Genomic DNA, 22,105 nt, shown 5'->3' on the forward strand with positions numbered 1-22,105 from the left:
TTTTTTCGTTAGAGTTTATTTATTTATTTCCTCTGGCACTTTTATCAAGAAAAGATCGCACGTTTCACTCACTTGAAAATTCCCTTCGAGTTGCCGATCTACAAGAACGCATTGTCGAATGCCACGCACGCGCGGTTGAAAACGCGCGCGAAAAAAGTATGTTGTCGTTGAAGGGGCAGAGAGGGCAATTGGATCGCGCCGTCCGTCAAATCGAAGGTGCAAAAGTGAAAGCGGTCGGCCTTTGCCTTTCATTATTACATTTCGTTCGAATCAAAACGGTATCAAAGCCAACATGTTCGTCGTGAGGAGCGTCACGATCGTCACCGCACTCTTGGTAAGTGTAATAAAACAAGAAAAAAAAAAGAAAGAGGGGTAAAACGAATGACGGCGAACAAGGGTTAATAGTGCGGCATCATATAAATCGCGACAAAGAAGTCGTTCCACGAAACTTCATATGGGAGCGTAGCTAAAAATTTCAATTTTCCTCAGAATTTTTCTCGCGATCGTGCGATTATTAATTCATCAATTATCATGCTGCGAAAACATAATATGCGCGATGTTTTCGCAGCATATTAATTTTTCGTAAGATTCTCTGAAGGGAAGGTATTTTACAAAATGGCGGAAATCAAGGCCGCGCTCGATCTCCTTTCCCGTCTTTCCTTTCTCCATCCCCCCCCCCCGCGCCAATAAGAAATTTAAATCGCTTTGAATTTTCCGAAAACTGTCGACCAATGGCGTGACCCAGAATGCGTCACGTGCCTACTTGCTTTCTTCCCTAAATCCGTCGGACTTTCGTCGAATGACTCGCTGACGTTATACGTATCATTGGAAACCAGTCAAAGTTCGATGTGGCTCGCTCCCATATCTCGTTGCTCCGTTTCTCGCTTCACTTCCGAAACGTGAAGACCCAACATCAAGTACGTACGTATTAAACACATTTTAATTACGAACGATTTTAACTCGCTCGCAAACAAAGTATGTCGCCGACATCGGATCACGTTTCTCTCGGATTGATGTCGAAATCGAATATGGGATTACGTCGACTAGCTCCGATTAATTTCAATTTCAATTTCAACGATTGACTCGATCAGTCGTCCGGATAGCAAGTTGATATAATTCGTCATAATTTTGATGTACAAAAATGCCATTCTGGTGTTAAAATGACAAGTCAGCTTGCGGGCGATCGTCGATTAAAGAGATTAATTTACAAACAACCGACTGAAAGACTTAAAGAATTGATTGTATTATTTTGTTTTCCTTGTCCATATTTTGTAAATTAATTTATGTAAAATATAATTTGAATTAATAATTAAATATTTTTTTGATTAAAATAATTAAAAAATTAGGTTATAAGACTGATTAGATTTAAATTTTGCATTTCACAATTAATGAATTCAATCGTTTAAATAAATGAGGTTGATGAGATGAGTTTAACTTCGACACACGATGAGCTGAGCTCGATTAGAATGACGGTATCTTAACCTCACGAGAATCAAGTTTCCCGCCGTAACGGATTACGTAAGTTTTTATCGCTATCGCGAAAAATTTACGTCAGTAATTATGACAAGCCGCAATATTTTACACATTCCGGTCTTCCTCAGAAGGTAGAGGCAGGTAGAGGTAGTTTGTATTCTGTACAACTTATTGATCATTCAAAGTTTACAAATTTTAAAAACAACGATTAAGATATTTATTATATAGAATTCAGACAAAAGTAATACGTGATTTATCGCGATTCATTAAGATTTTGCTTATTGTACCTGTCTAGATGCTGACAAGAGTCTGTTTTTTGGCGACGACAAAAACTGCTTCGTTTAATACAATAAGGAATATCAGAAGCATTGCCGGAATGTCGAAGTTTGATTTACCTAATCGTTTGAAAGGCAACGAAAAATCTGTCTGGTAAGTCACGTTACAAATGTACAAATAATTTTTTTTTAATGTAAATAGACTTGTACAAAAACTTGTTGCTGTATTGGTTATGTTTTGTTTGGTTAGGGTCGAATACATCCAGCTCGCTCTGCAGTACAAGCCACTGAACTTGGGCCAGGGCTTTCCTGACTATTATGCACCAGAGAATGTGACCAATGCTTTGGCTGCTATCGCCAAGAGTGACAATCCACTTTTGCAACAGTATACGAGAGGATTTGTAAGTAATTGATATTCCGTTCAATTAATATTTAAACTATCTTTTATATCTCTTATTAATTCACTTTAATTTTTCATTAAACATTAACGTAGTATTACACTTGTAATTACTATCAGTCACTAGTAACAATAATAAGATTATTTATATATAATACAATGAATTTTGTTACTGATATAAATGTATATATTGCAGGGTCATCCAAGATTAGTGAATGCAATTGCAAAGTTTTACTCCAAACTTATCAATCGTGATCTGGATCCGAATAAGGAAGTGTTGGTTACTTCTGGTGCTTACGAAGCATTGTATGCCACACTGCAGGGTCACACTAATCCTGGAGATGAATGGATCATCATTGAACCATTTTTTGATTGTTACGTACCTATGGTACAGGCAGCAGGAGGAATTCCTAGATACATAGCATTAAAACCAGTAAGAATTTTAGATAATAAACCCAAGAAAGAAATTTTTTGCATATATATATATGTGTAAATAATTGTTATCTTTTCATCAACAGACAACTACATCAGGTACAGTTACTTCTGGTGATTGGGTATTTGACAGGAAAGAAATGGAAAGTCTCTTTAATGAGAAAACTAAAGGCATCGTCCTCAACACTCCACACAATCCCATAGGAAAAGTATTTACGCTGGAGGAATTGCAATTTATTGCCGATCTTGCGAAAAAATGGAATGTGCTTGTGGTGTCTGACGAGGTGTACGAACACATCGTTTACAAGCCATACAAGCATATAAGGATCGGTAAAAATTTCTTCACGAAATCTGATACGTTACATAGAATTCTTAGAGTAATATTTAAAAGAAATTTATTCTTTTAATTAGCGACATTGCCCGGTATGTACGAACGCACAATCACAATTGGATCAGCGGGCAAAACATTCAGCGTTACAGGTTGGAAAATAGGTTGGGCGTATGGACCAGCAAATTTATTATATAATCTGCAAGTGGTACATCAAAACTCTGTGTACACCTGCAGCACACCGATACAGGTAACGAATTAAACGAAATTTTTCTTATTCTTAATCTATAAAATTTACTCTGATAATTATATTAATAAATTACTTTTGTTTTTATTACAGGAAGCAGTAGCTATCGGATTTGAATTGGAAATGGAACGCTTGGAGCAGCCGGAATGTTATTTCCACAGTTTGGCGATGGAATTATTACCAAAGCGCGATTATATGGCGAAGTTCCTTCGAGAAGTTGGCATGATACCTACAATACCTGAGGGTGGATATTTTATGCTCGCTAATTGGTCTGCGTTGGAGAATAAAGTGAAACTGCACGAAGAGACTGACGAGAACAAAGACTACAAGTTTACCAAGTGGATGACGAAAAACGTCGGTCTTCAAGGTATTCCTCCGTCGGCGTTTTACGGTCCGGAACACAAAACTCTAGCGGAGGACTATGTGCGGTTCTGCTTTATAAAGGTAAGTGCTATTGCGGAGGTAAGTGGCAATAACTTTGATTAAGTCAACAAACCATTTTGGCGTTTGTTAAATATCGATCATTGCATTTTAACAGAAAGACGAAAATTTGAAAGCAGCTGCTGATATTTTGAAGAAATGGGCATCCCAATAATTGGACTATGTACATTTATATATATATGTATGTATATTCTATTAACAAGTGCCTCGTGCACTGTATTAATTTTTCGTGCTGTCCCAGCACATTGTGCGCACGGAAAGTTTATTTTATATAATTAGGAGAGAATTATATTTACTCTGACTTATTGCTATTTTTATATGTATCTGAAATCGTTAGATTTATAATTGTGATATTTATAAATTTAAATCTAGCTATTGTGCCCGTTTTGACGATGTTGATTGGGCTTTAGTATATATTGATTTTAGCCCTCAAAACGGATACAATACTATTTTAAATCTTTATACATTTTGACACTATATATGGTTCAAATGTGTTATCTTGTAATACTATTAATCATGATGATCGATCAGACGAACGACGTTGTTTCAAAGTTAAATTACAGGTCGGAGTCTATGTGAAGTTATTTTTTTGACATCTTTTAAATCTCCAAACGTTTTATCTCGCAAAGTAAAAATGTTGCTAAAAAACTATGTCTTTTTATATTTAGATCCTCGAATTCTTGGATCCTCGAGTCCTCTTCTTTCCTTGGATTTTCATTAGACTTTTTTTCAGCTCTTTACTCTTAAATCTTACGTTTTTACAAACTTAAAATTCCCAAATTAACATTTTCTAGGACATCAAGATCCTTCGATCGTTATATTTATATTATATAATTTAATTGATCATATGTATTTAATTTATTTTATTATGTAATTAATTAAATCTGCCTGAACGCTGCTCAGGAAATATACCCAAGATATACATAATTTGATATTCAGAAGTTTTCAAATGGCAAATGTTAATTAGATTGGACAACTAACGAGAATCAAGATAAGCAAAGAGAAATCTGAGAGCGACCACGATATATAGCTTAGCTGTGACATTATCTTGAAGGACCTTTACGTCCATAAAATGTGGATATTTAATTATGTATTCAATTTCTACGAATCTCATAGCTAATATCTACAATTTTGTGGTTCCCTTTCGTGTTATAGCCGAACAATCTTTCAGACGTCTTTGTCTATTAAACTTACCTCACTCCTGGACTATCTACGGAAATGATCTATAAGATTTATAGACATTGGTTATTAAAAGTTCAATGCCCACATTTTGTGAAGAGACGCTTCAAAATAAATCACGCTTTTATTCTCCACTCCTTTCTCTTCGCCCGCTTTTACCAGATATTATTACAATTAAATTACTTGGCTAAACTCGGCTTAGAGATTTTTCTAATTAAATTAAAGTGTAATTTCAATTTTAGTTAGAATTTTGTTTGATAAAAATAAGATCCAATAATTTATAAAGGCTCTCCATTATTCCAACTGAATACAATCGGCGGTCCTTTTTTATTTGAATGTTTATAAAAACTTTATTATTTTACAATTAATATTTTTTTTACACTTTTACAGTGCATTATAATCATAACGAAATTATAGGATAAGTTATAATTTTATTCAAAAAATAGAACAAATATTTACATTAACTTGTACAACACAATATAAAATATAATATACAATTGCATTACTGCTTTAGGTTTTTAACGCATAATTACATAAAATAATTTGTGTGACATAATATTCACGATTCTTATTACTATGTTATACTTATACTAGCTATTATTGATACACTGATAAATTACGATCGGTATACGATATTTACTATTAATTATCGATTTATAATTATGCAGTTTATAACTTTACTTATTGTGAAGAATTAAGGAAAGATTCCCTCAAGAATTTCATTCGATAATTTAATTCTTTTCAATATTTAACTATATTTAATAATTATACTTGGTACAACTAATATAATTTAGTAATTGCATATTTCATAAATAGAACAAGGACATATAATTTTTCGATGCTTCGCACTTCTTGTCCGATGGTAAATCGTTAATCGTTGCCGCGTATTCAGGTCGTACCGTAAACAAGGGCAATTTAATTTGATTCTTAATTAACTGTAATAAGAATTAAATTATTGGACATTAATGAATTATCGCTCTGTTTTCAAGCGCGATTCTGGTGGTTCTTCTTCTCACCAGACGTTCCTCCAAATTTCGCGGCTCTGCTCGTCCGCATTGCACGTCGACCGTTCTCCTAAGCCGATCTAAAGCCGCCTTATTTCGCAATTGTTGTCGCTCAAAGTCTGCGAGACCTTCGGTCGCGCGCACCGCGTATCTCTGTCCTAGACTAACGTTCGATCCCGGTACGAAACCTACGCAGTGTCCAGCAGTTCGATTGGATTTCAAGGAAAATTCGTTCCGTGACGTGAACTCACGATAATTTTAAGCGCGAATCGGAAGTTTGTACTGATAAGCGTTACAAGTAACCGATAAGTACCCTCGTATCCTGGCAACATGGGGTGAACGAAAAGGGGATCGGTTCTCTTGAAACGAGTATTGACCACGTTTATATCGCTCTTTGATGGTCGCCATGCCTACGTACGCGTTGTTCAGCAACGAATAAAAAAAAAGTTCATTTTTAGAATACGTAACCGTAAAAGAAAAAAAGAGATTCTTTTTTCGGAAAGTTTTTGAAAACTTCTTATATAAATTGTTTTTATCTTATATTATCTTATCTTTGAATTACTGCGCTATCGCAAGAGCATCGGCGAACCATTCACCTCGTAATCATCGGCTACGCGATTTGCCAGGACGAGCGTTTTCGCATGATTAATTGCAGGATCGAGCAGCAGCTTGTGCGTGGCTTTTGCGTACGTTTCACCGCAATTGAATCGGTACTGCGGACAATAACCGGAGTATCTGAAAAGTACGGTCGGGCGATGTTCTTGAAATGTACACAGTACAAAAATAAAATGTAATTTTAACATTTTTGCATGTCCCAGAAAGTCCACTCTAAATTTTAAGTTAAAATAACTCAAAACTCAAGTTAAAATAACTTGAAATAAGAGTTATTTTAACTTAACTTTTAAGTAATTTTAACTTCAAATTTAAAGTGGACTTTCTGAGACATTTTATTTTGTACTGTGTATGCATTCCGTCCTTTCAAATTTTTAAAGGAATAAATAATTGGAAATTATATATAAAACAATATGATTATTTCTTTTGCAAACGATTGTTCACTGTCGGTTTGTAAGCGTTAATTTTCTACCCTGGGATAAAATGAGGTTCCGCAGTTAGTAAAAGTTCCATTCTGTCGAATTAATTTTTCCAAAAAATCTTCGGTGAAATAAAGTAAATTACAGTTTTTTTATCTCATGTTAAAAGGGCCATTTTCTCGTCTTAACCTATTAATTTAAATGCACAACAACTGCCAAACAATTGAAATTCTGGCGTTACTTCACTCGTCATGAGCCATGAACCTTTTGCAGCGGATTTCGTTCAAGAATTCATGCGGGTTGAGAGATAATCGACCGGCAAAAGGGGAGATAGGGATGACGAGGAGAGAGGAAAGAGTCAGAAAGAGAAAGAGAGAGAGTACTTGTGATAGAGTAGGGAGGACACGCGTTGCGTACTTAAACGGGGGAAGGTGCGTGATTACAATTTCGCTTTTCAGTTTTCACGGGGCCACCGTGACGATAGGATCAATTGCGGTCGAAAGTGCCTCTGACGTAATTAAAATCTTGAATTGAAATGTACAGATATTATAAAATTGAAACTGAAAGAAGAAGCTTATCCGTGCGATTAGATAAAAACACAGAGAGTGGAAATACATAAACGCAATCCGTTCGTCAGTAGATAAATCTCGAGATCAGAAATGATTTACGATACGCAGATTTAAAAAAAGAAAGAAAAAACACCTATTTTAATCGTCGAAAAAATTGCCTGAAGGAATTGGTGATATAATGTGAAACAATTTCATGAATATTCGTGAAGTGTAGTGATGCCGATTGCGCGTTTCTTTTTTGAAGCAGCGATGGGAATGAGAAACTCGCTGATTGCATGATTAAACACGTTAATAAATTATTTAGAAGAGAGAGACATAGATGAGAGCTATGTGGTTCCGTCCAGAGATGAGTTCCATTTTTTACGTCGAATCCGACCGCGAGGCTATAAAAGCGGCTAAAGATGAGGTAAACGACTTGTTTATGCTTAAGCGGCTAATGGCTTTTAATAAGAATGTAGCTGGCTGACAATAATTAATTATGTTTCCTGACGTTAGTATCGGTGTAACGATATTAGTAATTTTGTATACATTTTGTCGGCGAAGCGAGATAAAAAGGGGGAACACGGGAGATAACCGAGTAGAAGAGAAAAATGTGCGACAGAAAACGTTGTGATTTACGGAAAAGTGGAAATCCCACCTACGCACTCGACGTGCGAAAGCGATAATAATAATTGCGCGTAAAAGGAAAAGTGAAACTTAACTGGAGGTAACACTTAACGCCTGGCCACGTTTATGAGTTCCCCGGATATTTCGACAGCGAGACGAGAGAGTGGAAAAAGTCGTGAAATTACCCGCATTGCGATTATTTGATTCTATACCTCGCTGAATTTTCTATCTAATTTGTTTACGCAATGCAAAATACGGCACTGTGTTTGCGTAATGCAAATAAAATTAAATAACATCTTGATGGTCCCACTTAATGTCTGTTCGCTTATTGTTGTTATAATAGAATGTCGTCGCGGAATTAAATATTCCCGATGCTGACTCATTGAACAGCAATCATATGCCGTGCTTTCGGAGGGAGGGTCATGACCCGGCCAGGTGTATGCACCAGGTGAACGAAATGCAGTCGCGCGATGAAGAAAACAGTAGTAGTTTTCTCCGTTTTGCTTGGCACTTATTTCGTGTCCCCATAACCGGAAGCGAAGTTATCACGCATTATTCGCTGACAACTCGCGGTGTGGGTGGAGGACATGTAGCGACAGATATACATGATGCAAACGTTATATTGTACGCAAATAATAGAGATTTAATTTTAATGCCCGAAGTCATACGACACACATGTGTCACTTTAAATCGGAATAAAATTTTAAAAACGTAAAATGTTACATTTTCTACGAAATCAGTAAATGTATATACAGAATTCGTATTAATATTATATTCGTATTTTGTTTAATAAAAATTGAAAAATTTGAACTTTAATTAACTGCTTAAACGCGTTACCAGAGACACTAGCAATAAATTAATAGTCGGATATCAATGCGCAGATCGTTAGTTTCAGTGAATCAGAACGTTAATTTATTCATCCTTCACACTGTCATAAAGAGAACCCGTCGCAAGAACCAATCTATAAATATCACGATAGGGTTGCATTAATTTTTAAACTCGAGTTTGTTTTGCTGTCGCGCCGGTTCTTTTTTTTTTATATTTAATGTATATATTTAAATACGTTCAGATATTCTTAGAGAATTGAAAGATGAAATTTAAGGAATAAATTAGGTTTACCTATGGAATTAAATTAAATTAAATGACATTTGGGCCATTGATTCATCGTTGACAGGAAAAACGCGGAACGGAAACCACGAACGGAAGCGACTATAACACTGAAATGCGCGCAAAAAGTTTGTCGACACGCGAACGTTTCCCTGAATATAAATCATTTTCTTGGGACCGTGTAGATAAAACGATTCGGTTCTCTGGACATGTGTTCTTCAACGAAAAGAAAGGCATTAAATTTGCACTTGCCGGTACTGTATGACTTTCCGCATCTCTCAATTTAACACTACAGTTATCAGACATTCCATTGGAACACCATTAGATCATACTCAGAAAGAATGGTTTTTCTGAAATGTCTAAAAGTTTAGATGCAGATCTGAAAATCACTTTGTTGGTCCACCAAAATAATTTGTAGGACGCTTACGCATGATGAGTAATGCTGCATGCAGCAACTAGTAATCCGTTTGTACGCTTTACGTCATTATTTTGATGGTCCAACAAACAATTATTGTTAAATTTCTATCTAGCTAAATTTTTAGATGCTTTTAACAAAATTGTTCTTTCCGCACATTTTTAAATCTGACTAAATTTTGCCGCGAATAAGAAAATCCGCGATGCATTTTTGCAAAAATTAAGAAGCTCTCTGTTTATTTTTTAAATAACAAAAATTTGATTTGATTACAAAAAAAAAGGATTGGACAAGGGAATTTCTGAAAACGGATTCCGATAATATTCAGAAGGATTTTTACATGACGCGGCATGGGGCATGGCATGGCACGCGCGTGAAGCACATACAGCGTGAGTCATACCGTTTACTGTATGTATCGTTAAAAAAAAGACAGGGAGAGAAGAAACCTGTAGCACCTCTAATTTCGTCACTTTAATTTTATTTCTTGAATACCAATGACTTCCAACAGTTGCGCGTCCGCGCGCATCCAAGTATCGATACTTCGCTTTGGCTATCTAGGAGTCGTGCACGTTGCTAGTACGAACAATGAAGCGACCGCGAATGTGATGCGAGTCACGCCGATCACGCGGATGCATCGAACGCGTGCGTACGAACAAAAGAGTCGAGGTACGCGGATACAACGCGCGATGTGCCACCGGAGGATGACGAAGAAACAGCGACATCGTCGTCGTTGTCGTTGTCGTCAAGAAACATGCGCGTGCATAATTTACGGATCGTAGGATCGACCTTTTGTCTCGGGAAATACAACTTCGATTTTGTCCTATATATTTTGTGAATTGTTTTATCGATATAATTCGTCGACATAATGACAAGTAATCTAAGCAAGTAATTGGATTAATATGATAAAAAAAATCATACCGCGACTCTCAATATAATAATAATAATAAAATTAATTAATTATTATATAAAATAGGTATATGAATAATAAATGCACATTTAATTCTATTTTATACACCCCATGGCCTGACACGAGAGTCTCTAAAGTCTTTTTTATCGGAACTTCTCAGAATGTGAAGTCGATTTCTCTTCACCAAAAATTAAATTTGACAAAAGATTTATTCGTGCGTTTGTAATATTTTTATGTTAATTTCCATAAAATTCATAATAACAAGTAATCTAAGCAAATAATTACATTAATATGATAAAAAACTCATACCGCGACTCTCAATATAATAATAATAATAATAAAATTAATTAATTATTATATAAAATGGATATATGAATAACAAGTACACATATATTTAATTCTATTTTATACACCGTATGGCCTGATACGAGAGTCTCTAAAGTCTTTTTTATCGGAACTTCTCAGAATGTGAAGTCGATTTCTCTTCATCAAAAAATTAAATTTGACGGAATTTTTATTCGCGCGTTTTTAATATTTTTATGTTAATCTCGGTAAGAAACTGCCGCAGAGTAAAGTGGCGAGTGTCCCGGTGCCACGGAAATCAATCTGTTTCCAAGGTGGAATTCTTTCTGGCGACTTTCTCACACTCGCCGGTCCCAACGTGACCGCATTCCGCGGGGAATCCGCCTATCAGTCGCAATACTTCGACGTGTCCGCTGAAATGCGAAAAATGGCGAGAGATTTCGCGAGCGGAGCGATGCGACGAGTGATCCGATTTTCTCAGGCCGTCTAGGATTCCTTTAAGTTCCTCGAACGGAGGGGAAACGCGCAGTTTTTCCAGAAACAATGATGATTAAGGGCCTGGAAGATTAGAGGAATCTAGGAGTCGGGATTGCGATTAACGGTTACCGGAGGCCCTTGCACTCCACGGGGCTCGACGGCGCGTCATAAGGAATGAGCGATATTAACGTTTTATATATACATGCAGGACGCGCGGCCGGCCGTTTCCTTCTGCATCGTGACTCACGCGCGCGTCTGCTGATCTCCCCTGGCAGACTTTATGGTGCTGGAAGCACCGTAATCCATAAACCCGCGCCGGTAGAATCGGCGAAGACGACGGCTCGCGTCGTTAAAGCCGCGAGGGATCGCGAAGGCGCTGAAAACAGTCCGTGCCTCGTGAACGCGGATGAAATATAGGCTTGAGTATTTTTTTTACCTTAGTTCTAAACTATGTAACGAAGTGTGCATCTCGGGTCGACGAAAGAATAGTATGAGAAACTGAGAAACGCAATTTTAATTTATTTCAAGTATTTCAGCAAAAAAAAAACTTTTCTGAAGATTGGCTAGATTAATCCGAATATTAGAAGTTCAATAATAAAATTATCATATCTAATTAAGAACGTACCAATTCTAAATTGATAAAGGAAATCGTGGATTCAAGATTTCTAATATTGGTAATGGAGTCGAATATGTGCATTCCTTCATTCCCATTTTTATCCCGCTTCATTATATTATTATCGAGTGTGCCGGCAATCTTCCTTCAAAGATAGTTTCAAAGAGATTAAAGAAGAAAAAAAATATTGGATTAGGCTGCCGAGCCTGTCAAAGCAGATCCAGAGGCAAGAAAAGGTCAGATAGGGTTGCTCGCCAGAGAGGAAGAGAAAGGACACGTGGAAGAAGGGGGGCAAAGGCCGGAGGAGGGATACTCGCGACAGCCACCAGCTCAGTGCGGTTCTACTCTTCGTCAGGTGTGTCTCGTGGATCACCACCGGAGATCGTAAATCGTATCTGTCAAACGGAAATGTTCGGAATTACGAGATCGTGTTTATCGTAACGGGCGAAAAGAATTCTCGAATTTACTCGGGAATAAACGATATTATCGCGAGCCGGCGTCCTCTGTTGGGAATGTAATTGATAATCGACACGTGACCATACGCGCAACCGTGATCGCATGATCGTGTCGACGATTCTTTCGAGTGTGACGGGTTTCCATCGGCGACATTCGCACGACGGACGACATGTCGATCTGAAGGTGAGTCGCGACGTTGCCCATTGCCGAAGAATCCTTTAACCCTCCTCGGCCACATGCCTCCCGTTCACTTAGACTTGAAAATGGAATATCGGAGAAGGAAACTAACGATATTTAAGTATTGTGATTAGGTGTATTAAATGCAAGTGCTGCAGTGAAAAAAAAGAGTTTGATAATAGCTACGGAATGTTGAGTGAAATAATGCCAATTGAATTTTTAGTTAATATAATCAAAAGCAATTTTACTTTTCTAAATATTTTTAAATGTCATTAAATTTGATATTTGCAAAATATTCAGAAAAGTAAAATTATTTTTCGTTGTATTATTAATCGAATATTGAATCGGCATTATTTCACTCGACATTTGGTAGCCGTTACCAAACTCTTTCTTTTTCAGTATATAGACAAAAAGTGGGTTGAACTACCTTGTAGGAAGATTTGGCATATCATAAAAACGAACGTCAAGTACACCATACATCACTGATGTGACATCAGTTTCCGCGAACGTTAATCATGAAATTTTACAGTCATTAGGATAAAAATTCATCATTTAAAACTTTTTTTTAACCGAAAGATTTAATGTAAAAAACAAACGATAAATTTACCAAAATCAAAGATAATTATTTCTTTCATTCCTATTAGATTTTAGATTCTTCATTCGCCAATGATTTTATCTTTTCTCAGAAATTATGCACGTATCACTTAACGCCATCAATATAGCATTCGAATTTTTCCAAGTGACAAATTTTACTTTGTTCGCGAAGAAGACCTTTCGATATCGAGAAAACGTTTTTCTCGCGGTAAAGCAAAACCCGTCGCAGGAGTGACTAATCTCTCGAAGTTCAAGGAGTCAATGGTACGCGAACCGGTCAACGACAGGTAGTCGAGACGTGCTCGAGACGCTCGTAAGAGCTGCTGCTTCTGAGAGAGTTCTTTAACTTAACTCGACGTTTCTCCCGCTTATCGACCGATAAAGACGTGCCGAACGAATACGTTAATAGTAATGATTAGTGGATAATATGTTCGGCCGATTAATTCCGCTTGCCTGAGCTTGTCTGAAGTGGTCCGGATGCTTCGCTTTTGTTTTAATAGCAGTATCACCGACCGGATAATTGCGCTCGTTTAGCGTTAATTCCGCTCATGACTAATTCCACCGGTGCAAGGAGCGGCCTCGTAATTCGTGCGTCGCGCTTTTATTGCAGCGAAAGCGCAAGCCTCCTCGCGAAATAATTGCGAGGGAAAGGAGGGAGGGGGTGGGCTTTCAGCGTTATCTCTCCTTCGATGAACACATAAACGCGCTCTATTATAATGTTATATAAAGCGCTTGCGTTTCTTGAGACGCAGAACCATGCCGAGATCTTCTGTCCGCTGTGCGGCGTGCCAAGGGCGACCTTAACGTTTAATTAAAAATAACCGTCGGTCTGAAAGGCGCCGACAATAAAGGCGACGTTAAATGAGAATCGCGCGGCATTTAAAACCTACGGAATAATCATCACGGGTCGGGAACCGCGCGCTCGCGATTCAACGAACAGGTAATAGCTGTCGCGTAACTAATAAAGCTACGTTAAGTCGATCGCATTTCTCTCTCTCTCTCTCTCTCCCTCTTCCTCTCCTTCTCTTATCGCACGTCTCGTTCCTAATTGATACCCCGACATTCGTTCGCACTGTAATTGCGCAATTCGTTACGCAATCTCGTTTCGTCCGCATATGTCCAGCATAATATGTATACGAATCGATGAATCGAAACTACCGCGATCATTGCAGCCGCTCGGCATCTGGCCAGTTTGCTTGCCCGTCCAAATGCCCATTTACAAGGGTTGCCGAGGGACTAATGTGTAACGTTATAGTATAACGCGATATTTGTTCGGAGGGAGGAGGGAGGCGTTTGCTGAGGAGAGGAATCTGCTCCGGCATTCCTGGAAATATTAGAAAAGAGGGAAAGAAGCTTTGAACTTGACTTATAACGCATGTACGGAGTATAATTAAATACGTTAATTAATATTTTTTTTTATAATATAATTTTTATCATTATAAAATTTTAAACTCCAATTAGGACATTTATTAAATGATATAACGAAATCTTGGATAAAAATTATAATTTGCAATTAAGTTGACATATTTATAAAAATGGATGTAGAAGTATTCACCTTCTGTACACAGAGAAAGGGTGTTAACTTGATTAAAATTTTCAACTTCTGTAAATTGCTTCCATTCAAGAATTTATGTATTTAAATTGAATTTAATATATAAATGCTTAAATTAAGTTCCAGTATTTTATTTATTGTATGAATTAACTATTTAAATAATTGAACTGAAAAAATTTAGTCAATTTGTAAAATTTAGTCAAACTAACAACTTTTCTCAGTATAAAATATTAATAACTGTACATATATAATTTTAAAGTAGTATTTCAACAAAAATGTGACGATGTGTCGATTCATTATAATGCTATATTTGCAAAATTAAATTTAGAAAGAAATTGTTTAATAATTGAAAAACGTATTTCGGCTGTATTATGTACAGAATTATTTAAAAATATAAACAATCCATTTGCACGTTTACAAAAATGCATAATTATTTCTAAATGCAGAAATATAGTATAGAAATATTGCGCATTTAGCATGGTAACGCTTTAAATAAAGAATCAAATATAAAATACGTATTTTACAATTATTTTAGAAAGGTTTTAAAATATTTGTATCTAAAACTTAGATTTATCTAATTTTTGACAAATATTGTTTATAAATTTTATTTCGGTAAAACTCCTACGTTATGACGAATCATCTTAGCGCAATTATTGCAAAATTTTCGTCAATTCGTGCTACCAATAATGTGTAATATTCTCACAATGTGTCTATCGGTGAAGTTGACGATCTAAACTTTCTAGCTTGTGATTTTGAATTCTCTACTCTCAATGGAAGTATTATACGTCCTCGATTCACGCATATGAATGAGCGTAAGTCGATTCTTGTGTCATCGACCATAGCAATAGGAAACGAAGCAAAGATGCTCGCGGCCCAACTGTTAGTCATTGTGCGCGCGCACTTAGTCTCATTAAAAACAATTAAAAGCGGCTGAAAACTTAATTGGCGCGGCTGCCGAAGGCGCGCCCGTTTAATCGACGTTTATTAAAGAAATGCTCGCGCGTGCGGCTTAACGAGCGAGCGTTTCATTCTCGTGGGAGACACGCCGTGGAAATGCGCACGTCGAAGAGAGCCGGGGGGGTTGAAAGGAAATATATGAAACGCATACGTCCTCGGAGCTGCGCGCGGAGCGAAAATGAGAAACGTAAGTTGCGGAACGCATGAATTTGCGTATCTCCCCCCTCCCCCCGCGATAAAGTTACTGCGCGTAACGACAGGTCTCTACGAAAAACAAATGGCACGAGCGCAATCTACGGCGCGCAACAGGCCCGAACTCCATTTGTTCGGAGGAGTTCAGAGTGCAAGTGAAATAAGTCCATTAGGCTCGCACTCGCGGCTTCGTATAAGGCGCAGCTTATAAATTACGGACTTGCCCGGTGTCGTGAATCTTGCGTTTATCGCGCGTGCTTTTCTCGAAGGCTAACGACCTCCTCACCTTTATCCTCTCTTTTTTTCACCTTTATTCCCGGACGACAGACTTTTGTGTCCTTTCACATGCACAGTATCCCATAACGGATGGGGGGGAATTCTTTGAGCTCGAACCGCTTCTTCGTCGAGACGTCGTTTCCGCCGTTCCTCGCGTTTTTCGAAAAAAAATCCCACGGCGCTTATCCCACGGAGGCGTTAACGGGCCTTTACCGTTTTCTTGCGCTCGCGCCGCCGCCGCCGCCGCCGCTGCGCCGGGTTTTCGGTAATGAGGACATGTTATGCAAATCAACGAGATATTGTAACTGTCGCGCAAACGGTAACGCAAACACGCGCCGTCCTTCACTCCCGGCTCACGTTGCCTCGCGGAGAAAACGAGTTCTATCGCGAGTCCATGCCGCCGCCACCATAATTCCTCCGTTAATTCGCCATATCCTTTGTGGCTCGCGGTGCACACGCGGAATACTTAAGAAGTGGCTCCGCGCGCCACTTTATTATCTTACCCGTTACGTTTGTCGAACGAATATTCTCGTAATAAAATCAGAGCGTGTATATATATATATATATATATATATATATATATATATATATATCTTTCCGGGGAAAATTTGCAACACCAATCGGGAGCGATAAAGAAGCGATTAAATTGGAAAGCTCTATCTTATCTCGAGATCGAGACCGACTCTAATCTTCATTCGCGTCCCCCCTTCGCTTCTTCCCCGGATAATCCCCGAACTATTTATAGTATTCCCGCGTTCATTTCACGGCTGGTTATTAGCCGGATAAAATTGCCGGTACGATGGTACCGATTAACGAGTCACGTTTCCCTCAGAGTACATGCCCCCATCTTCGAGGAGAACTCCCGATAAATCAGGACCTCTCGACTTCGTTCCGCGCGTTTCTGCCGCGAGAATAACTTATCTCGCTCACAATGCCCTGACCGCGTAATTCCTGAATATATCCCTTCGTACACGAAGCAACAAATTAGAGTTCCCCTACAGAAATGCGCTGTCCCGTGCTCCAATCGCTCGCAAATGACCTGCGATAAATCATTCCTTCTTATGCGCCTTAAACCAATGCCATCGCGCGTTGATCCGCATTTAATACCATAAGACGAAGTAATGTTATTCTATAAATAATAATGAATGCTAGATCGATAGAATAATACATAAGACCGGGAACTCATAAATAAATTATGTAAAAGAAAATTAGAAAAAAATTGGAAATTGTGTATCTTTATTTATTTATTATTTCGACTTGTTTGAATTCTCGCGAATCTCCAGACACGCTGAGAAAAAAAATTGGTGAGATACATGAAACATTTAGTTAAATAGTGATCAAGTGAATTTTATAGTTATAATTATTAAATATGCGGTTTCGACCAAACAATTATTTTCATACAACTTATAACCAAATGTTTCGTTAAACGTAACTGTTTGCTAAATACCAGTAACTATAAAATTCATTTCATTACTATTTAACTAAAGGTTTGGGTAATATTTTTCTCCCAGCACGGGTCAAGAACATATCATAAATCCAGAGTTGGGTAAGCTAACACATTTTTTTGAACTAAATTAAGTTAAAGTTAATGGTTTGAAAAATTAATTTAGTTACGTTAAAAGTTACGTGAACGAAAAACGAACTAGTTAAAAGTTATGTTAAGAGTAAATTAACTTGAGTTAAATTAGAAATTAATTCTGAAAAATTCATTATTCATATAAAATCGTAATCTTTTAAAGTTAAATTACTCAAAACAATTATAATACGGATCATGAAACAAACTTAATATTTAATTTGTAAATTAAGTTTGTATAATGTAACAAAAGAAATGTTTTTTTATACACAGACAAATTCTTAACTTTGGGAAAAAGAGTTAATGAATTAAAGTTAATGTGTTTCAAAAATAACTAGTTAAAGTTAAAAATTAAATCATTAAAAATTAACTAATCAGTTACGTCAGAAGTTATTGACTTTTAACTTTATTAATTAACTTTTAACTCTTTAACTAGTTACCACTCAACCCTGCATAAATCACGTTTCATAAATCACGCTCGATGCCAAAAATCTCTGGACATCGCGACAGCTCGCGTATTAAACAGTCACGATTCTCAATCTCGGTGCGGTGATGAGGCTTCTCCGGACTTGTACCATATAGGCAATAATATATCATTATATATATGGATGCACCGATCGTTGGATCGCTCCAATTTTCTCCTGCCAGATAATACGGATTGCCTCGTAGATCAGTACCTCCGTACAATACTCCGCAAGTATCTAGACAATATATCGACGAGGGTTCACCTCACCGAGTCTTAACGCAGCGGTATCTCCCATTTCCTTCCTTTTCTTTGAGCGAGGAGGTATTTCGCGGTTACGGACGAACTTGCGCTTCTTCGTCTCTTATCTTTATGGCGCAACAGATCCATCCGACTTCGTAGTTCGAGAAAAAGGTTGCGAGTTACTTTTCAAACAATTAAAAATCTTTTTCATCTTCGAAGCGCGTTTGTGTGATCGAAACCGTTTTATCTTTTAACAACTAGTCACGAGAGAATCGTAATTAAGTGCAATCCCGTTATCACATATTATTTATAAAATCCTCGGAAATTCCCCGATCGTTTGCAGCTATGCAAAATTGGCTCGATCGAAAATTCAGATTATACTCTTGATAAATCGAGGAGGAGGGGAACGGAGGATGCCGCGCGAATTCCGGTCGGTCGATTCTAATACTTTCCGCGATGAATATCCTTCGTATCTGGCCGTTCTGTTGCGCTATCGGGTAAGGAAACGGGCATGAGCGCCCTGCGCTCATAAATAAGGCGTAACCGTGCGCGGAGCGCAGCGAGCGTGGGCGAGGCCTCTTTGTGCGCGCGACGTATGTGCGCTCGTATGCGCTCGATTTGTTGTTGCGAAAGAGGGTGGAAAAGCAAGCGAGGGAGCCGCGAGGAATTACCTATCCGACGTGTATTCTTGCTCGGAGATGCGTGGGCGTGCGTAGGTATCAGCCCTGAAGAGAGATCATCAGGAAAGCACGAAGATAAAGAACTATACCCGAGGCATTCTCCCCCGCTACGCTTTATCCATTTCGCCGTTTATTGTTTATAATTAATTCGTCGTATCGCAACCGCGCCGTTTTACCGCGATCGTCCCACTTTCAACTGAACTCTCCTTATTGCTTCGCAGCTCCTACTCGATTAATTATTTCATCGTAATCGACCGTACATTTATGTCATTTAATTAATTACCGATCTTGACAGGATTTATTTAACTCCGTTTGTTTGATTTTAATTCATTACTCGTTCGCTGTATCGGCTATCAGTTGCGGCAATATATCGTGTATGTACGAGTCGATAACGTCTAAGCCAGCTGATATTGCTTAAGTCAACAATCAACACGTTCGCGTATTGATACATGTACGTACAAAGTAAACGACGGCACAGTTTGTGCAACATCATTGCAAATTTTATATTTTAATTCCCACGCGCGCGCGACGAAATGATATCGGTAGATTACAAAAAAAAAAAAAACAACGACATCGATACCAGACACTTCACAAGTAAACGCTCTTGCGCATTGATTTTCTCATTTCTGCGGTATTAGTTGTATATTACAGACGAGGCTTGTCCTTCGTTCTCTATTAGCTGCGTGCAGCTGTCGCGTTCACAACGTACAACGGCAAATTTTCCCGCTAACGCAAAAGAAACTCTCCCCGTAGCTCCCTTTGCGTCGCGCCCATGCGATTGTTTAACGATATTTTCAACCCGCACGCACACACGAGGGGCGGGCTGCCCGTGGGGAGTTACAATTGTTGGTACATTGTTACACGCGTAACAGGGCAGCATGCGCGCAGCAGGTTTTTTGCAAAATGCACCGCTCGCGGGAAAGCTCGAAAATTCCTACGCCCCTGATGACATTAATTTATCGCCGCACGCTATTTGCGCAACGCTTTAACGCAACAACGGCGACGGTAATGGCTTTATAATAGCAACGAAATCGTTCGCGCGCGCCGTGTATCGAGTTCAGGGCCGTTTCTCAAGATCTTGCCGTCGCGCATTTTTCAGCGCGTTGCGCCTTCGTGCAATGCATCTCGCAAAAGCCGAGATCTCGTTCCGCATATGTGTGCTCCTTCGTTTTATCACCCACGTGCGAGGAGAAGATCCGAGTTATTTGCGCAACGTTAAGACGTTATTGATAAAGGAGTCGAGCCGTGTCGAGCTGTACGATGTCGTTGTAATTCCTTCATATATTTTTAACTGTTTATGCTAGAATGATAAATTTATCCCCAGGCCAACAAAGATTATTTTTAATTGCAGCTCGCAATTTTCTTGCTTTGAAAGTTGTCGATATGTTATTCGTGCATAAATGTGCAATTTTTTGGGAAAGGTGTTTTTCTTGGAGATCCAGTTTCGTGTTAATTTAAATATCTCAATGCTGCTTGCAACGCAGTTGACGTGCTAAATATTTTATCACGCAAATGTTACACTGAGAGATAAAGTTTTTTAAACGAAAAAAAGAATACATTTTCTTAAAACTATTTTGATGCAAGCATTTTGTTTATTCTGTTTAAGTAAAAACATTTACCTTCAAGTAAATAGACACGTTATCTTAATATACAGCTTTGTATTTTTATATTTTTTACATTTAAGTAATAATTTTTATAAACGAGCCAATAATGTTATTAAACTTAATTATATTGTTTTCTCAGATTACAAAATCTGATTCTCTTGAATATAAAAATAGTCTAACGGTTAATATTTTCTGGAACTGCGAGAAAAAATTACTTGATTAAAAACAAGTTTCTTCATATCATTTACTCATAATTATCTCAATTAAGAAATTTTTAATTTGACTGCAAGTAAATAAGCTACTATTAGGGTACCATCGAACAAACAATTTCCTTGTATTAAGTAAAATTTTTTTTTATTTAAGATTTTTTTCTTTCACTGTAGAATATATATTTGCAGCACTTAATATCGTATTATCGTTCCAATATTGAATCTCAGTGCGTTACCTCTTGACAGGCGCACGCAGTTCGCAAGTGCAGTCATTGTTCGTATCGCCGTAAAGAAAAACGGAATTTTTGACTCGTTGAGAATTGACGGGTATGATAATTCAGAGGCAGAGAGAGAGAGAGAGAGAGAGAGAGTGAGAGGCCCGCGCGGTCGAGGAGCATGCTCCTCGTATCGATCACGGCGGTAACACGAGGTAAACCGGCGTCGCGTTGCAGTTTTCCCGGTGCAGCGCGAGAAGCCGCCGTGGACGACGCACGCGGACGCGAGGAGCGCGGTGTGTGCATCCGCGCGCGTCCGACACGCACGCGTGTACGCGGACCGCGGCACGCGGACGGCGGGCGCGACGCGGTGCGACGGAACGGGACAGGACGCGGAACGCGTTGCTTCTGCCGCTTATGCTCGCCTGATAGAGCCGCGATCAAGACGTTTGCGCAAATCGCGTAACGCGGACGCGCATACGCGCTCTCCACGCACGCCGCCAACGCGACGTCGCGCGTCGTTGTCACCTGCCTCCTCGCGCAGCCCGACAACAATAATGAGCGCAGCCGTGATGAGCCGACGCGCGAAAGCAAGGATGGTAACCTCCTCCTTTGCGGCCGCGCTTCGCTCACGCGTCGAGCCTGGGAATCGCGGGAAATTGGTCTGACGTAAATTCGATCTTAATTGGATTCAATTTGCGGCCTTGCAATTGTCGCGAAATGCAACGAGCGATTGAAATCTCAATATGCGGCTTTGATAACAATAAGTCATCACTACGCCTTATCAGGCGTAGTAAAATGTAAACGGGTGTTGTGATTTGCAGCCACGAATCTAAGTGTCTGGATATAAAATGGTTGTTCATACGCAGAATTTTATGCACTCGGAGAAAAAAATCGTACCACTTGAAAGAAATATAACTATTATTAAATTTACAAAACACTTTTTTCACTGCAATGTAATTATTTTAATCATCCAACAAAATTATTTTTACATCTGTATTTTCGACAAAATCGTTCTTTCAGTGCAGCAACTATAAATTTGTGAACAAATAGCACCTCAACTATATATTACAAAGTTGTAGTGAAAATGATAATAAAAGTTATATTGAACTA

General features: G+C 38.4%; 3 protein-coding genes across 11 annotated transcripts in view; 2 read left to right on the top strand and 1 right to left on the bottom strand.

The window, feature by feature from the left end:
- Positions 1-193: 193 nt before the first annotated feature.
- On the top strand, positions 194-4,241 carry LOC105199950 (kynurenine--oxoglutarate transaminase 3). Of its 8 annotated transcripts, none has more exons than XM_011167286.3 (8): positions 194-334; positions 1,769-1,902; positions 1,999-2,149; positions 2,342-2,578; positions 2,664-2,907; positions 2,989-3,155; positions 3,246-3,596; positions 3,691-4,241. In XM_011167286.3, exons 1-8 carry the CDS (start codon positions 293-295, stop codon positions 3,745-3,747), a joined length of 1,383 nt encoding a protein of 460 aa, XP_011165588.1. In that variant the 5' UTR covers positions 194-292; the 3' UTR covers positions 3,748-4,241. The 8 variants fall into 8 exon arrangements, with proteins under 8 accessions (XP_011165588.1, XP_011165605.1, XP_011165613.1 ...); XM_011167303.3 differs by lacking the exon at positions 194-334 and adding an exon at positions 798-917; XM_011167311.3 differs by lacking the exon at positions 194-334 and adding an exon at positions 800-921.
- Positions 4,242-5,502: 1,261 nt separating this feature from the next.
- On the bottom strand, positions 5,503-7,129 carry LOC105199940 (UPF0605 protein CG18335). The gene is made up of 5 exons (XM_026135577.2): positions 6,861-7,129; positions 6,373-6,511; positions 6,090-6,186; positions 5,789-5,964; positions 5,503-5,707 (listed from the first exon to the last, which is right to left on the bottom strand). Exons 1-5 carry the CDS (start codon positions 6,899-6,901, stop codon positions 5,579-5,581), a joined length of 582 nt encoding a protein of 193 aa, XP_025991362.2. The 5' UTR covers positions 6,902-7,129; the 3' UTR covers positions 5,503-5,578.
- A 448-nt stretch (positions 7,130-7,577) lies between these two features.
- Positions 7,578-22,105, top strand: part of LOC105199914 (uncharacterized protein DDB_G0284459) — a 43,266-nt gene continuing 28,738 nt past the window's right edge. Inside the window, exon 1 of one of the 2 annotated variants that reach the window (XM_039457250.1) lies at positions 7,578-7,782. In XM_039457250.1, the coding sequence (XP_039313184.1) occupies positions 7,696-7,782 (87 nt within the window). In that variant the 5' untranslated portion in view covers positions 7,578-7,695. Of the gene's footprint in view, positions 7,783-12,119; positions 12,441-22,105 lie in introns of those variants that run through there. The other variant, XM_039457251.1, reaches the window with a different exon arrangement.

The sequence above is a fragment of the Solenopsis invicta genome, chromosome 14 (genome assembly GCF_016802725.1).
Source record: "Solenopsis invicta isolate M01_SB chromosome 14, UNIL_Sinv_3.0, whole genome shotgun sequence".
Classification (NCBI taxonomy): Eukaryota; Metazoa; Arthropoda; class Insecta; order Hymenoptera; family Formicidae; genus Solenopsis; species Solenopsis invicta.